At 35.2% G+C, this 18,602-nt stretch overlaps 1 protein-coding gene across 3 annotated transcripts in view; it reads right to left on the bottom strand.

The window, feature by feature from the left end:
* The window catches only part of CACNA1D (calcium voltage-gated channel subunit alpha1 D), a 170,238-nt gene that overhangs the window by 36,853 nt on the left and 114,783 nt on the right, over positions 1 to 18,602 (bottom strand). The window contains exons 22-32 of one of the 3 annotated variants that reach the window (XM_031555547.1): positions 17,755 to 17,814; positions 13,323 to 13,429; positions 12,160 to 12,247; positions 11,558 to 11,665; positions 11,341 to 11,393; positions 10,912 to 11,058; positions 9,629 to 9,830; positions 8,215 to 8,373; positions 6,897 to 7,007; positions 1,409 to 1,492; positions 1,001 to 1,084 (exon numbers count right to left, since the gene is read on the bottom strand). In XM_031555547.1, the coding sequence (XP_031411407.1) occupies positions 1,001 to 1,084; positions 1,409 to 1,492; positions 6,897 to 7,007; positions 8,215 to 8,373; positions 9,629 to 9,830; positions 10,912 to 11,058; positions 11,341 to 11,393; positions 11,558 to 11,665; positions 12,160 to 12,247; positions 13,323 to 13,429; positions 17,755 to 17,814 (1,203 nt within the window). The remainder of the gene's footprint in view (positions 1 to 1,000; positions 1,085 to 1,408; positions 1,493 to 6,896; positions 7,008 to 8,214; positions 8,374 to 9,628; positions 9,831 to 10,911; positions 11,059 to 11,340; positions 11,394 to 11,557; positions 11,666 to 12,159; positions 12,248 to 13,322; positions 13,430 to 17,754; positions 17,815 to 18,602) is intronic. The other 2 variants (XM_031555545.1, XM_031555546.1) reach the window with 2 other exon arrangements.

Below are 18,602 nucleotides of genomic sequence, written 5' to 3'. Positions count from 1 at the left end.
TACTTGAGGACAATTTCATTCTTAGAATGAGAAGCAGACAGGATCTTCAGCACATGGACTACATTAACTGCACCTGATTAGTGTGTGCTTAGTAAGCATTTTCAGCTGCTGAGTTGGATCCAAGTCTCACCATCTATGGTCTGCCTATGTGAGGTCATAACAAGTGCTAGAAAGAAGAGGCACTTTCCTCTGAAAATTGGACTACAAAACATGTAAATATGGAGAGCATTGCTCCAAAACAGCTGAGTGGGTTTTTTTTATGTTTCATATATCTTTTTTCTTTTTGTCATACAGTTTTCCTTGTTAAAATCAGCAAGTCATACAGAAAGTAGGCAAAAATCAATATTTCCCTATATTTCTGTTAAAATACCTATACTTAAAATGGCCTTTAATCAAAACTCTGGTAAAAAGATGGAGTTTTCAAAGTATCTTAAATGTAATTTGGATTTCAAAGCATTTGCTGTAGTATTGAAAAAAATAAAAATAATAATAATAAAAAAAAACCCTTTATTTTCCATGCCTTTGAAGTCTTTACTTACTCTTTTTACTTTTTTCCCACTACCTCTTAAGATACGAATGGTAAAATCACTTTACAAGGCCAAACTTCACATGGAATAAGCGATTACTTGTTAAGCTGAGACATTAAAGCAACGTATAGATGCTTGAATTATCTCAGTCAAACTACACAAGAAAATCACTGGCTTCAAATGGAATAGTAAAGGCTTAATTGCTTTTCTATAAATAAAATGTTTTAAAATATTTTCTGAACATATATGGGAAAACATAATTCTGTGCCTCACTATGCTGCATGCATGTTCAGTTTTACAGCCTTACAGTTCTACAATAACAGCTTGTATAAACATGTTTGTCAATATTTTTGTCTTCAATTCCAGGATAAAGCATACTTTTGTGAAAAAGGATTTGGGGATATAAAAGTTACATTTTCTCTATTTCTTGAGGACAGCAATTACTTTTTAGTGCATGAACAGTTGCTACTTACATTAACTTCTGTTATAGCAATATCAACGACGCTACCAACAACAATTAAGGCATCAAAAGTGTTCCATGCATCAGTGAAATAGTGCTGTTAGGACAAGCATTCAGCAGAAAGAGAGCAAGAGAAAAACACAAACAGAAAAAGAGAAGAAAAGGACAGTGTTATAACACAGAAACACTCTAGGCTTCTCTGATGTACCACTATACAATCTTTCCCTTTTCTTAGCTAAAAAAAATTGGTAGAAAAAAAGGCTATTTATTTCCCATATCAACATAATTGACCTATAACTGGTCTGTATTCAAACTTTAGAAACATCAGATCAAAATCTGTGACTTGTCCAGATGATGGAAATAGTGGGGAGACAGAGAAAGAGAAGTAGGGACTGGGGAAAGTAAGCTGGGGTATACTCACATCAGCTTCACTGAGAACGACGTCTACTATGCTGCCAATAACGATGAGGGAGTCAAACGTATTCCAGGCATCACTAAAATAGCCCTGAACAGAGCAGGCAGGGTGCAAACGTTTGTGATTACACATGAAATGTCAAATATTTGCATACTTCTGTTTAGTTTTGCATAAACAGAAATTAGTTAAACAAAACCTGTGGTCTAATGAGAAAACAAAACAAAACAAACAATATTGCCTACTGAAGGAAAAGCAACATACATGTGCACGTGTGTGGGTGTGTATATATATATATACACACACTTTTTTTTATATATATACATGTACAGACACACACACACACGCTACACATGCATAACACACCATCGTATAAGCACAACTTTGGCAAGCAAGCCATCAACCAAATCTCTTGTTTGGGACTCAACAGCAAGGCTGAAAAAGTCTGATATATAAACTAGAACACATGACAATTCACCTTTAACAGGATTTCTACAGGACCAGGCCCATTGAGAACCCCCTAGCAATAATGACTTTGTGACAGTCCTATCTAAGCGACTAGTAGAAAATATTTTAAGTGTCAACCCTGGTTATTAATGCATAATCATCCTTCAAGTAAAACTGTGCATACATGTTGCATAACTAAATTTTCTATTCATAAATAAGTTTTTATAGAGGAACCATAACAAGTTGGACAGGTTGTTACAGCTTCTAACGCAGCCTTTCTAACATCTGAAAATTCACTTAGTCACTCTTCTGACATTTTATGCCTTGAAATATATTCTTCTATGTATACGTTAGTAGCTCACTGCTGCAAATTGTTATAAAACACTACCAATCAATATGAACTCCAATTTACTGGAATCAAAACTCCGTGTTTGAGCAAGAAGATATTTAAGAAGAAACCTTGAGTTGGGTTTCAGGATTAATCTGTCACTAGGAACTGGGAATGAGATGCATTACAGTGTTGAAAGTAATTCTATGGATACACGACACGTAGGTTTCAGAAGAGTTTTGCATAATTATTACCGAAATTCCGAATTGCAAATGTTACCAAAATCATCTTTTCTTCTCATTCTGATACAATGACTTATAAGCCCACAATGGCTAAGGATTGATACTGCAAAAGCTGCAATGTACATATTGTACATGTGCATTCTGCTTTCCAGATAATTCATTTTAAAATAGTAACTTAATTGCCATTGCAGTTCTACATAATTGATTTGGGAAGAGTTGAAAATAAGTGTGGTGATGGTGACCTTACCTGACGTCTAGTTTCATTTATTAATGCACTACTTACTATAAGATAATGTTTTAGTTGAGTAGTTAGTTGTTACATGGCTTTAGCACAGAAAAACAAAGTTGGCTGGATTTTTTTTAATCTTTTCAACATTTTAAACTGTCAGAATTTCTAGCAAGTATTAAGATTAAAAGTTACACCTGACTGCATAATGATTCAAAAAATCTAATGTGAAAATTTGCTCTATAACTATAGAGCAAATAACTATAGACTATAAAAGAGCTGCTGCAGAAAAAGACAGCTCTACAGAGTATTTGATGAAAGTAAGCACCAATCTTATGTTCCTAATGCTACTCTCCACTACTGTTCTTATTAATACTACTCCATTTGAAATTTTAGCTCTTTATAAAGAGAATTGCTATAATTATTTCCTTATTTAAGGAAGGTAAGAGGAATATCACTGCAACCCTTTGCACCACGTGCCTTCCCTCTCTGACTTTAATAATAAATTCCAGTCTTGAGGCTAAAACCCATCTTCATGGATTTTGCCTTCTGAATAAACACATCCACTTTGGAGACTTCCTCTACAACTCCCTACCACTCCTTCTTCACCATTTCACTCCTCCAAAATCATTCCTAATGTCCTGCCAAACTTCATGTTCAACGACCTCAATACTGATTTATAATCCTGAAGAGATTAGGAGAGACCAGCTAATGAAGGGAAGAATGGAAGCTGCTCTCTCATGGTATTTTTCCTGCTCATTTGTATTCCTTACTTATCTCATTTAAAAGACATATCATATTGTTATTCACATAACTATTTATATAAGAAACTACTGGTAAACAACCAAACAATAATCAGTACAATCCCGAGGTGTGCTATCCATCTTCCTCTACAACACCAGCAACCAAAAAAGGTCCTTCAGCTATTGAAAAAGTGACTTTACTTGACACACTACAATATAAAGCACTTAAATAACAAATTCACATTTTTTATTCAATACAGCTAAAATAGTTTAAACATTTATTTTATGAAACCTTTTCCATCAGTATAGACAAATATTGTTCAAAGTAATATGTAAAGCAAAAGCATACAAACAAAAAACTAAGAGAAAATAAAGATGGTTTTGGAAAAGGGAGGAATGGACAAGTCACAGCAAATAAACATCATGCAAATAAGTTGTTTTCACCACTGCAATAACCCAAAATCAGTTCACTTACTAGCCATCTTTCCTTTTTCTTACAAAAATCTGATGTAAAATGACATGGAAAATCATTACAAATTTAAGTAACGGTTGGCTATCATGAAGCTATACATACAGTGTGTGTTGATGCATTGTTTTAGATTTCATTGATATATTTTGTTTCATAATGTACTGACCAGATTTTAGCATACGTGGAAAACAACATGAAGAAAAATATGCCTGCTCTTTTACCTTACACTGTGAAAAAGTATTCATTGAGAAATGCTGAAGGATAAGTCACAAATTCTAGGGAATACGTATGCACAGAGAATTAATACAAAAAACAGGTTTCTGTTGATCAACTACATAAGTATTTTAGTCATTACAGCACTCTTTTAAGAAGTTCAGGGACTCTTTCTGTAAAGCTCTCTGTGTTCCAATTTCCCAGTCAGCAAGTGTGCCAGACACTCGGCATCACCTTTAACATCTATGATTTATCCAAATTTTATATATTTCAGAGCCAGAAGGCAGTCTGCAGTACCTCGGTTTTACACAACACAGTTACCACAGTAGGAGTATCAATTATTTATAACTGCACTAAGTTCGCATGAACAGCAAAAGCAAAGCTTACACTTCTTACAGGATTTTTGTCAGTGTTATTAAGGGGACACTGTCAAGCAGATTAGATAATAACTAACATGTTCTCATCTTTCTTATATTTACACACTGAGTAATGGAGCAACTTTGAAATTGTTTCTATAGTGCATCAAAGTAGTAAGTAATGTTGTCCATTCTGTCAGAGTAGACAAAGGAACCCAATGGTGATGTAAACGCAGAGGAATTGAACCAGTTTTTTCCCAAAAATCCTAAAGGAAAATTATAGGCTTGGTTTCAGATCGTTCTGACATTAAAACATTTTAACATTAGTTAAAACAATTCATTGTTGTTTAAAGTATGTATTTAGATTAAAGTTTAGATTCTTTTTAAGACTGCTAACTCATTTTAAGTTATTAATGAACTGTGAGGTAGATGTTGCCAATCAGTATTTAGGTATAAATTACTCGATTTTAAAAGTTACAATCTTAAAAAAAAAATTACCAGGAACAACCTTAAAAATATCTCACTTCCTTCCTTCTGTGCTAATTAGTCTCTGAAAAGTGATTAATATCATGGATTTTTAACCTCATCCTGCTAATTAACAAATTTAAGGTCTTCTATGAGGGAAAAAAAAAACGGGAAATTCAGGGAATAAGTGTCTTCCCTTCAAACTCTCAGTTTTCAGATCCAGGGAGCTGTTACAGTAAAAGCATCCAATCAGACAGAAAGCACATTGCAACAGTTAGAATCCAAGCTGTACCAAATTCTAGAGACCACTGTTAAGACACCGCATTCAATAATGAGTGGGAAGTTCATAATACAGATGAAGAACTGTGATTTATACACCCATGATCAGACCAATTGATTTGGCATTAGCTGCTATTTCTGACTATAGGCACAGGTGCATGAAGAACCACACAAGGATTCACAATCTTCGTTCTAAGAGCAGATGATAAAACGCAGCAAAGTCTTCTGAAATGCCAGTGTGAAACAATGATATACAACAGGAAATACAAATCAGGAAATGCAATCGGCATACTCTGTGAACCACATAACTATCCCTCTAGGGCTTCAGATCGTGTTAGTTTTACTGTGAAATCCTTGGTGTTTAAATAACACAGATGACAAAAAAATACATATAAATTCACTAGAAATGTATAACAGTCTAGACAGTGCAGAGAATGACTATGAGAGAGTGAGTAAACTCACCCAGAACTCCACACTCCGTATCTCAACACTAGACCTCAAGTGATGTATGATTTGTTTACTTCTATGCAGGCAAAAATAAGCTAACCATAAATCAAGTAACTTGGGTGACACTGTACAGCTCATGGCTAAAGCATGCTGCATAAACAGTCCTGAAGTGCTGGAAAGGAGTTATGCATCACTGCACACTAGAACCTAGGCTGCCATAGCTATGTTCCTCTAAGTGTCAGAGCTAAATAAGCACAGATAAGATCGTCCTCACAGACTGGAGTCATTCAGTACACTACTTAAATCAAAAGAAGTGCACAGTCTGCATTCAATTTACAGATTCAAATATTCTGATTACTTTAAAAGGGCAGTGCAAGATGAAAAAAACAAAAACAACAACAAAAAAACAGCCTTTGATGCTGAGATCAGGAACCTCAAATGTTTGTTTTCAAATTTCACATCTAGTGAGTGACCATAATTCTTTACTTGCAGAAGCAGAAGCCCAGAAAAAATATTGATTTCACTGTACTGAAAACAAAATTTAGTTTAGTTTGTCTTTTGCACTGCCATAAATGGGGTATGAGAACAGAACAAATAAGACTGCGTGAACTGCCATGATTCAATCTTCTTTTAAAAATTAATAATAACAGTTATCAGTATGTCTTGTGAATCTACTTTCAAACAATATGTCTACATTATTCATTTTGACAGTGTCCCTTTAAAGCAAGGAATCTCAGATGCCTCCTGTAGGACCCTCTACCAAATGGTGCGTATACATAACTGAAAACATTAAAACCTTAAAAGGCTATTGAATACTCAAATTATTTGTGCATGCTTGTAGTACATGGCTATATTTCATGGCTATATTTTAAAAAGTAAAGGAACAATTTTGCATTTTGAAAAAGAAACATAATATACAAATCTTTAATGGAGGTCAACTTTGTTGAAGGTTATGAACGTGGTACCCGGAATTAGGAGAAGTGGTAATGCTTGTTACTTGAAATGATTTATCTAATTTAGAAAGGAATAGTTTTATTACCTCAGAATATTTCAGATGTCATCAATCACCTTGTAATGTTTGCTCTGAAATCTGTATTTCATTTCCTGGATTTATGTATATACGTATTATTACATTAACATTTCTATTATGATTTAACTGATTGATAACTGTGGGAAACATATAGTTTCTTTTTGTTACTTGAATATTACATAGCTAGTGTGAAACTTACATTACACTTAATTCTTGTGGTGATGCCCTAATTAAATCACGTATAAAACTTACCTTGGGTTTGAATGCAATCAGCTTCAAAACCATTTCAACAGTGAACACTCCCGTGAAAACCATATTCATAATGTCCATTGCATCATTAAAGAGCTTAGACTGTCCATAGTGCTGTGGAGGAAAAATACGACACATTTAAAGATAAAAGCTTTAAAATACTAAGTGAAAGTAAGGCAACATAATAAAAGCTGGCAACACTGCAGCAGAAGAAAATATTTTCTGGTAGTATTTATGATGCACAACTATATCATATGAGAATAGCTGAATCTCTCTCCAAAAATGGATTTCATCTATTCCATGCAGGCAATGAGTGGAACAAATCTGGCATTCCTCTACATCAGGTGACCTTCAGAGAAAGATTTGAGGAGAATGCTGCTCCCACAAAAAAAGGAATATTAGACAAAAGCAATTTTTTTTGAGACTTAGAAGGTTGTTTTTAAATAACATAATCTCATGTCACACCTGCTTAGAAAGCCTGTAGTGTCTTAGTCACAGCAAAACATATTGTGTAGGAGTGATATTTTTAAGAGCATACAGCACCCATGCAAGTCTACCACAAAAAGTAAGTAGGATGGGTATATAAATTGGATTTGAAGATTCTTTTTGTTATCAAACTCTAAAGTACCAAGGGAAAGAAAGAAACAAATTAGAACAACTTGGAAAAGAAGATAAGTGCACCAACTAATGAAAAGCAGTGGATATAATAGTGCAGGAAGAGAAGAAAACATAAACATATACAGACAAAAAAAAAAGCCTGTGCAAAAATACAAAGAAATACACCATATACACAGATATACAGCTAATACCTGAAAACATGTTTGCAATATTATACAATTTTAGACTTGCTCCATGTAAGTTTAAAAAACTTCTAAAGAAGATACAGATATAGATGGTGGAAATATGGGGTAGGACATATATGAAACAAAGACAGAATAAGTACAGGAGTTATTGTGAAGCAATGCTTAAAGACATTGTATACAAGAATATATTAGATAAAAGAATCTAAGAGGATTAGAGAAATGTTTGCTAACAAAAATAGGTTCTTCTTTTCAAATTTTCCTGCACTTGGACTGTCTTGGGAATACACATTTATAAATTTCATAAAGTTACAAGTACCAAATATAGATCAATGAGTTCCATTGGGTTAGGAAGATCAGCACTTAGCTTCAGAGAACTGATGCACAGATTAGCACACATCACAGAAGAGTACTATGATTTTTTTTTTTATTAACAAATTATAAACAAAAGGCAATGCATCTACTACACTCTTCCTTGCAATTCATATCAGTGGCTTCAAAAGAGCTTCTGCTTTTCCTACCTGCATAGCCAGGCAAAGTGTGTTCAGCATGATGAGGACAAACATGATGTATTCAAATCCAGTAGAATTCACCACATACCAGAACTTGTACTGGTAAGGATTTTTTGGAATGTATCTACGAAGAGGACGTGCCTTCAAGGCATATTCCACACACTGACGCTGCAAAAGCAAATACATCAAAAATTGACAGATTATAGCCAAGAGTCAAACAAATGGGAATACAATCAGTGATGAGTGCAAATTGTTAAAAGCAGAGAGAAGCAATGTATCTATTTTACCTACATTTTTAAGTACTTATAAATTAATCAAGTAGCTTACCAACCCTCACTTGGTTACTTACAACTGTACCTAGGCACATACACTACTCAGCTACATGCAAAGAATCAAAGATGAAAATTCTGAAGCATTTCACTTTCACACGGCATACTAGTATACCACAGACCAGATGTATGTATACATGTCTTGTTTATAGTATTAAGTGTACTGATACACATATCATCATATTGTTACCCAACCATCATAATATTAACATACTATACAGAATTCATTTGTCAAGATTCTCAGCTAACAACAATGCTGACTTTTAATTAGTCTTTAAGTTGTACTTAGTCTTTACTAAGTTTTCAATCATTATTGTAACTGCATAGCATAAAATCCTACAGTCTGCAAAATAAATACCAGTGGGTGTTATTCCTATTAGTTGAGATAAACTGATAGGCAGAAACATCATGGATTCACCTCCAGGTTTTAGCACCTAAATCTCCATATAAGTTGGGCCTTCTCCTTGTCTTTTGAAGAATGCTTACAAAAGCTGGCTGTTGGGGCACAAAACACATTACGAATTCTCCCCAGAGTTTCATGCTTAACTACATTAGATGAAGAGTTGCAGTGGAACAAGGGTAGCCAAAAAACCACAACTGATCACTGGCAAGAGTGAAAGGATTAAATAATAAAAGGGGAATATGAGCATCACGTGATTTATTTTTTTTTTTAAATAGAGGAAAAAAGTAGAGTAGAATATTTTGAACACTTCGAACATTTTCAGTCTACTCAGAACACAACTTTTACATATCTATTCTTACTGTAAAATCTACTTCTGCCTATGGATAAACTGTTAAATGCTTGTATTCCTCTTAATGCCATACCAAGAAGTGAGACACTAAGACACTAGCAATCATCACATAATAACCTTCACAACAAAAAGACTGAGATGATTGGTTTACAGAAAGAGGAATATAGAGTGACTTGAGTACCAATTGATGCTATTTATCCAGGCTAATTTTAAAAATTATTTTATTACTAAGATATGTGTTTGATGCCCTTCTCTGGCCCAAAACAGAAAGGAAGCTATTGGTGAATAAATAAATAAAAAAAGAATACTTTCAAAACTTAAGAGTTCATTATGTATTTTAACCTGATTTTTGTCCAGCTCACAGTTCTTGTATTCTTGTTCCCCCTGTTCTTGGAATGTAACAATGACAAAACCAACAAATATGTTCATCATAAAGAAAGCAATAATGATGATATAGATGATGAAAAAAATGGAGATCTCCACTCTGTAGTTGTATACAGGTCCTACGTTCTCGCCATTGGAATCAATGGCTTTGTACAGCAGCCTGGTGGGGGGAAAAAAGTCTTAATTAGCATTAAAATGGCAAAAAAAAAGTAAAATATGCAGACTCAGAGGACAGACTTCAGAAATACCCAACTATTTATTATTGACTTCACTCTGAATACAAGAGTACTTACAAGCGTAACCAAAATAGAAGAAATAATGTTATTTTCTTTTTTCAGTATAATCAAGACAATGACCAACTGGTTGTATTATTTTATTTTTTCACATACAGCTGTCCTGTAAGATTTTATGTACTTAGGCACATTGCCAAAAGCAGCTTGTTCTTCTCAGGTTTTTCTACACAGTGTATAGTTGCTTAGTTTTACAGTAGAAGTTTTACTCAAAGTTCTAAAATTTTAATATTAGTATTATTAACCTTAATGGATAAAGATCAAAAAGAATTGTTACTCTAGTGCTAAAAGAATAGCTTGCTGTAGCAAAAATAACTGAAAGATTAGGAAGCAATCAATATAAATGCAAAAGATTTCACTGATTTGAACACGCACATACAAAAATAATATATTCTGAGATCATACAGTACTTTTAAGTTATCCTATATTGTGTTTGTCACTTTAAGTTGATTTCAGAGACAGAGAGAAGCCAAGTACTATCAATGTGTTCTCAACAGTTGTACATTCCATACCCTGAACCACACTGAAATCATAAAATAAAGATTGAAATCCCATATTGTTGTATTCCTGAATGCAACATTACCCACTTACACACCACAGAATGGAAAATTGCAATTATTGGAATACAATTACTTTGGACTACATATTTTGAGTTCCTTGTAAAGGAAATTTCCCAAAACTTAAGTTGTACTTAAAAATCCACCCTCATTTATTTCTTGTAAATATAGGAATGTAAAAATGAGAACTTTTCCCATTACTGACAAGCGATTGAAGAAATACTAGAAAAAAATGCACAAATTCAGAAGGATAGTAGGTTTATTTCCTTCTATTACTAATACATTTCTACATAATTGCTTAAGACTATTTTGTTGCCCCAGAATACTTAATAAATGATAGAGAATTTTTCTGAAAGATATGTCTTAGTATTAATGTTATGAAGCATTCACTCACGCTGGCCAGCCTTCAAAAGTGGACACTGTGAAAAGGGCCATCATAGCAGACAGAACATTGTCGAAGTTGAAATCACTATTTTGCCAGACCCTCTCTTTGACCATTGGATTATCAACATCCCCATCTTTATAAACAATGTATATCCCCCTGTGGGAAAGGAAACAAACTGCCATTAGTAAAATATTTAATTAGCCCTCAAGTTATACAATTATTTATTCAAAATAATTTATTTTACTCCATCATAAACTTGTTTTATTTCCTTGCTAACCTGTCTTGACTGCCTTTATGTTTTAGAGTTTCCTTCTGGATCTCAAGATGGTAATTCCAATTTATACAAACCTAAATCATTTATCTCATGCCTGCCCTTATCTGGTGCAGTTTACATTACTCAACATATGTGTCACTTTCTTAGCTTAAAAGAGTTCTCACCGGCATTCCTCTGGATTCTGTTTTGCTTCATCAGTGCATTTGTAGAATTTTCCCTACATATAAAACAAAACACAGTAATAAAATGGAGAATATACACAATAAATGCATTTACACTATGACTGCTTCCAAATGAGACCAACCCACCAAGCAGCAAGACACCAAGAATTCAACTCAGTTTTGCTATTCTTGCTGCAGCACTACTTTTGAGTCTGCTCACCTTGAAGAGCTGCACTCCAATACAAGCAAACATGAACTGCAGCAGAGTTGTAACAATCATGATATTACCAATAGTTCTAATAGCCACAAAGACACACTGAACAACGTGCTGGAAAGAAAGAAAGAAAAAAAATATTTTAAACGTAGAACACCTACCACAAGAATAAAAGCTTACTTTATCACATTTAGATCACTTTTTAAAGCCACTGTTTTTGCACTTACAGTATTATACCTGCTATCATAGCTAAGCTCATTTCCAAAATTTGTCCGTAAGTCTGTTGAGACAGACCCATTAACATGTATAGATTAAAATGTACATATGCACTGTAGAATGGCAATGGAGCCGTTTCTGTGACATGTTGGTTCACAACAAGCACCGTGGTCAAATTCTGCTCTCTGTGGCACTGGTTTTCCTCCACATATAAACCACTGGAGCCATGGGCAGAATCTGGCCCAGTATGCTTAAGAATCAGGAACTGATTTATGGGTTTGCACTGTGACCTTTTCCAGGAAATTTTTATTGTGTTAGACTTTTTAACCTGAAGCAGAATTGAGGAATCAGGTCAACAGAAATGTAACTTAGAAAAAGATAAAAATATAAACCTTAAGTCCTTTTGCTCTGTTTATAGCCCTTAGGGGCCTCAAGACTCTCAAAACTCTGAGGATCTTCACAACTGAGATAGCACTCGACCTGGGAAAAAAATAAAAGTTTGTTACTCTTAAGGTAATCAATTTTATTTCTAAGAACAACAATATTCTCACAACTTCCTTATAGATGAAAATTCAAAAAAAGCATCACGACATTGTATACAAGATTTTTTGAAGCACTCCTTCACTGATCTATTGTTAATATTAGAAAATAATAACATCATAAATACTGTAAGAATCATTTTGATATCTGGAGCAACTTGGAAATTAACAGCTTGGAGGCTCATGTGACACAAATACAATTAAGGTTGGTCAGGAACAAATTACTCCCCAGAGTACTTTCTTTTTCGAATGCTGACACCTCATTCAAAAACCTTGTGCAAGTCCTGCAAGTCAATGAATACCTTCATTTCCAACCAACTGGATTTGAAAAGATCTCAATGGGATCACATTTGCTTTCAGCAGCTGTAACAGCAGACAGTCCATTAAAGAACACACTGCAAAACTAAAATCTTGCATAAGTATTGTAACACAAGCAGAACACAGACTGGGAGGGGGCTGACTGACAGCCAGCCCTTGCTCATTTCTGGGTCAGTAAAGGATTCACGGATGATTTAAACAAGGCACAGCTGCTCGCTTAGAGAATCAATAAGCACCTTCTGACTCTGTTATTATGTTCTGCCTGATCCAAAGGAAGCAAAACATCCCTCGTTACCACTTACAGCCCTGATTAAGCTACAACGTCTCTCCCCTTCAAATCCAGTTAGGTTATGTATCCCAGTAGGACAGTACCAAAAGAACAAGGTCATAGAATTAGGCTGTGTATGTCGCAATAACACAAAGGAGGGCATATAAACCTCCAGAAGCCCCAGGAATTCCTTGCTACACAACAGAGTGCTGTGGTGTTCCTCCTTGTTCTCTTAGCAATAGTGGGAAGCAGTGATTTGCTTCCAATCTCTATTAGTATTGAATTACAACTCTCCACATAAAGCATCACCTCCTCCTGTTCCCAGCCTTGACTGCGCCCACACAAAACAGCAGAACAAAAGGAGCTGCAAGACTGATTTCAGTAGAGAACCCCAGAGCAAAAAATAAATTGTTCAGATTGAAATACTTACTGAATACCAAATGACACCAGAGAAACACCCACAACCAGCAAATCCAGCAAATTAAAGTAATTTCTGCAGAAGGACCCTTTATGGAGGAATGCTCCGAAAGCTGTCATCTAAAAACAGAATTGTTTCATGTTTAATCTCTATCTCAATCTATTCACATTGACATTTAGGCTGTTTACAAGACGCCTGCCTAGAGTGTGAATGCATACAACAGTATCACCTTCTAAAAACAACTGAAATTTAAAAAAATACTATGTATGTTTAGTAACTTTTAATTAAATAACAAAAATTCTGCTCAGGAAACATGAGCAAACATGTCAATTGCTTCTGATGCTAACAAATATTGTATTTGTATGTAACTGATTAGGCTGAGCGGATTTCACTGAAGAGGGTGGGCTTTTGATAGAAAAGTGACTACAAGAACCATAAACCTTCCATGCTTACAAAACTGTAAGGTCCAGATTATGACTCCTCATTGTTCCTATTGTCTTGAGAATTAAAGGAGCTGAAAACACACTGCAAAATCCCCAGAGTAAAATCTGGTACAGAAGCCATGCAAAACTGCCACCAGGCAGAGCTACTTTGCTGCCTCCTCCACACAGGAGATGGGTTGAGGCCATCAGTGAGTACCCTGGAAGGTTTTATACAGCATGTTTGCAGTACTGGGGATTCTGATTCCTCTGGGCAGTGGAGCAGCCCATAGACTGCAGTGATAAAGCTGTAGATGACTCTCCTCATAGCAGGGCAGTTGGGCTAGGTGACCTTTACAGGACACTTTCAACTCAAACAGTTTTATGATTCTATGACTCTTTCGTACTAGGCATGAACTGCAATCTCTGAGCATTACTTTCTGCAGGGAATATCGAACATTGCTCTCTCTATTGGGCAATCTCTTCATTTTTCACTTTCTAAGCCTCAATTACAATTAAAGGAACACAAAGTAGGTATCTTGTGAAGAAGCCTGCTTACATTGTCTGCAAGACTCACTAGGAGCCAGTGACAGAGGTTCTATTAATTACGGCTGCAGACACTGGCAGATCTTTTCAGGTACCCCAAAGCTGAGTTTGGCCCCAAATTTATTAGATCCTTGGTATAACTCAGAGGGAATACTAGTTAAAAAAATCCTCAGAAAAAACCTCTTGATCCAACAAGAAGTACAGAATCTGCATGAGCTGAATTTTGCAAATATTTTTTAAATAATTACGGATTATGATTGAAAATGCCGAAACTGGACTTCAATTTAAAATAATTCTGAAAAACATCCAGTTCTCAGTTCAGGCACATGGCTGTAATTTCTTCAGTCTTAAGCACATCTTAAAAAAAGGAGTAATGTCAGCTACTTATTGTTTCCTACAGGTACGGAAAACATCTGCAGATTTTAAACCCATTACTTTCCATTCTGTTCTATTCTGTTCTATTCACCACCACGGAGAGAAAAGATTTCCTCTCCTCTTACAGCATACCATTGCATCTTTCAAAACTGTTCCACAGAGCAGAGGAGAGCCACTGATGGGCATCTCACAGCTCAGGGCATCACTCCTTGTGTGAACGTACTTGTAGGCCTTCTGCATCAGAAATTCTTCAGCTTCACTGAGTTACACATTAGCTGCAAAGGATGCCTTTTGCTTGGAAGAAGCTTTCTCTAGTTGTGTTCAGTACACTAAATATTCCTCAAAATTAGAATAGCAATTCTAGAGCTTTAATATGACCTTCAGAGAGCTAATACATTATATTATAAAATTTTCAATAAATGCCTACTTCTTTCACTTCCAGTAGTATAGAGTATGACTAAACAAATTAAAATCAGTGGGAATTAAGAACTAAAATAACCTTCAATAAAAGCCTACATCAATCTACAGATACTCATTCACATTCTAGTATGCAATCAATGCTTAATGTAAAGACTCTCACAAAAGTTAAGACATTTTTGACCTAAAAACTCAGTTGAAGTACTCATCATCCTGTCTTTATATGGAGACCCAGACTTCCATCAGTATAAATCCCAGCAAAATTATTTTACCCTTTGCACAGGTCAAGACCATAGCAAGTCCTAGGGCAAATGCAAGGCAGTCAGCACCACTCCTGTTGCTCTCTTCCTCTTGCCACACCAGTGGGGACTAGTTTAGATGGCAAAGGGATTAGCACAAGTGGGGCAAGGTTAAAAGCGCAAGGCCCCAACCGGCCCTTAGTTTGACACATTCACACTCCCCAAGTACTGCAAACAGGATGGTAAGCTGGATTTGAAACTATGTAGGGATTACATAAGAGAATTCTTAAATGCTTTAAACAGTTATTGCAGCTTTTCTGGTATTCATAACCTCCCTCATAACCTCAACACCACATAAAGTGTAAATCCTTACGTCTGCAGAGCAGTCAGTAAAGCAGAGCACAGGGAGAACTCACCATGTGTTGTGAATTATTTTAATGCTTCTTTTTAGCACTTGATAACATTGCTCCCATTATCTTTGTTTTGGTTTCACATACTTTTTGGCTGGAAATCAAGAACTGCTATTGTTCCTATAGATCTAATCTTGAATTTGCATCCTACAGAACTCACACAGCTGCTGGTATGACAGATACTATGAAAAGCACAGCACAGAAAGCAACAGGGGAAATGTGGAGGGCTCCAGCCAGGAGCAAGCAAAGCCAGTGTCTGAGACATGTTAGTAAAGCAGGCATTGTACGTGAATCTGCCATTTGCTGACTGTCCACTGAATTTTTTATGGTACCATTTATTTTCCTCTATAAAGACATGCGAGTACACTGCCAGGCAGAGTTTCCTGCAGTTAGTGCAGTCAGGAACATCAACATGTTTTTCTATGATGGGGCTTCTTGTTTCTTTTTATTACTTAACAATGCCGGATTTCAGAAGTTCATGCTCCAGTGCTTCCTACTTCCCTTGAATAACTTAATGTCAGAATCTTTTGCAGTCAGTGAGAATATTTCTCTTCTTAGCACATCTAGTTATGTTTGTATATGCCATGCTTTGTAACTCCTCTGTCTGTACAGAGACAAATTGGAACTACAGGAGCTATACAACCTGCTGCTCAGAGCAGGTAGCTGGTCTACCAACTCTTCTGCTGTACAAATGGTGCTAACGTATTTATTATGGCTTCTCAATTTCCTCTAATTTGGCCTCTCTCTTGATGTGAAAAATCGAGACTTTTTTTTTATAACACAATAAATATTATAAAAGCAACCAATTTTTAGCAAGCTCCTCACTGCTGAAAATGAGAAGGGATTAAATTGAAGTCTGAGAATATTCACAAGCATAAAAATAGTCTACTACTTACAACACAGCTTATCTTGTAAACAGCCCAAATATTGCATCAATTAGTATTAAACAAATTGCATAGTGAAGAGTATGCACAGCAATATGAGCAAAAGCTGGGAGAAGAGATTTTGTTAAGCTTAATCCTCAACTAGAAATGCAAAGTTTATGTACAGATTCTTAGTGTACCAGTGTATGGATTGGGGTTACTCAAAGAAAAAGTTAGACTGAATATGCACTGATTTAACTTTTAAAAATCATATGTAAGTTTCTGGAAAAAACATTTCACAAATTTCCAAAAAAAAGAAAAAAAAGAATTATTTTATTCAGCAGTTTCCTACACATGAATCCAACCCTCAGTTATAGAGCTTCTTTGTCTGAGTAAGCTCCATATACGTTCTGAGTAACCCCAATAGATAATCTTAATTATCAGTACACAAACTGTACATTAAAATGCCATTTTTGAACTCATGCATGGGTAATACATTTAAGCAAGCATATTTATGCCTTTCTGTGTATTTAAATGTATGCCCAAGATAAGATAAATGAAACGTATCTTAGTATATAGATAGATAAATGCAAGATATCTTGCAAGTCCTATTGCAAGAAAATAGTTATCTATTTTAGCTCTGTGAGTATAGTTCAGCAAGAGAAATGAGAAATTACATGCTCCCTCCTTACAAGACTGATCAACTCTTTTGGAAATGCCAGAGCAGGGAGAAGGAAAAGCTCATGCGCAGTGAATTATTTTTCCCTTTTCTGACAACTGTAAGTTTAAAAAGGGTAAAAAATGAATTACTAAATTAATGTAATGATAAAAAAATCATCTTCTACATGCATCCAATGGTAAAAAAAATAACCAATCAAAACTATGAGAAATTGTCAAATTAAAAATTCCTCTGGTTGAAAAAAAGTTTAGCTTTGATCGCTTAGAGAAAAGGCGAAGAACACTTCAAGTGCCTTTTCTTGGCAGGTGACACACAAGGAAAATCCTTTTAAACAAACTTCCTTTGAAAACCTGTTACCTTCAAAATGATCTCAAATGTAAACATACTAGTGAAGACATAATCTGCATACCCTAGGATCTGGAAGGTAAACAAAAAGTTACAAACATTATTGCTAAAGCTGCTTTTGAGCTAACAAGGATCAATAACAATGCATTACCTTTAACAGGATTTCAACAGTAAAGATGGCTGTGAAAGCATAGTCAAAGTAACCAAGTATCTGCAAGGTATAATATGTGCCACAGTAAGAAATTCAACTATTAATACGTTTTTACAGTTTATACCACATGTACAACAACACCTGAATTTATAGAAACAGGTAGATTGGGAATTAAATCAATATAGTTTAAAATTCCAGCTATTGTGCAACAGTTTATATTTACTTAAAAAATTATCACATGCCACCACATCTAGATATGAGATTTTACCACTCAGACCCAGTGAGACTTTCAGTTTTTTCAGACCTTCCCCTATTGGCTTTCACAGGTACCTGCTTCAGATTTTCACAGAGATGCATAATCTTATGCAAGAAACGTTTAGTAGTAGTATGCGTTTGTTATTAGTAAGTCATTTTGATGTTGTTGTTCCCATATAGACTGAGCCAGAGTATGACAAAGTACATTAATGAATAACTAAACTAATTAAAACCAGCACTGCAGCTTTGTATTATTTTTTACTTGGAAGACACAGCAGTTCTTTATTTGCAGGAAATTTAGAGCACACACCAGTAATTTAGTGACATGCAAACTTTTAAAAATATCACAGATGTGATATTGATTTCACAGTTGTCAATAGGAATTGTGCATACATATTTCAATGGAACTGGGATTTCACCCTTTCAAAGTGGAAGTATTGCTAGCAACCAATTTAGTCACAGACATACACTGCAGTACTGTGTTAGTTTAGTTTCAAGGATCCAGCAGTTCACCTAGAAAACAGGTGAACACAGAGATGTTTCCTGTGGTGCAACGGCTAAAAAAATGAGAAGGAGAAATAAAATAAAGAGGC

This window comes from Meleagris gallopavo, chromosome 14, assembly GCF_000146605.3.
Source record: "Meleagris gallopavo isolate NT-WF06-2002-E0010 breed Aviagen turkey brand Nicholas breeding stock chromosome 14, Turkey_5.1, whole genome shotgun sequence".
Classification (NCBI taxonomy): domain Eukaryota; kingdom Metazoa; phylum Chordata; class Aves; order Galliformes; family Phasianidae; genus Meleagris; species Meleagris gallopavo.
This window is presented reverse-complemented; position numbering and strand designations above follow the sequence as displayed.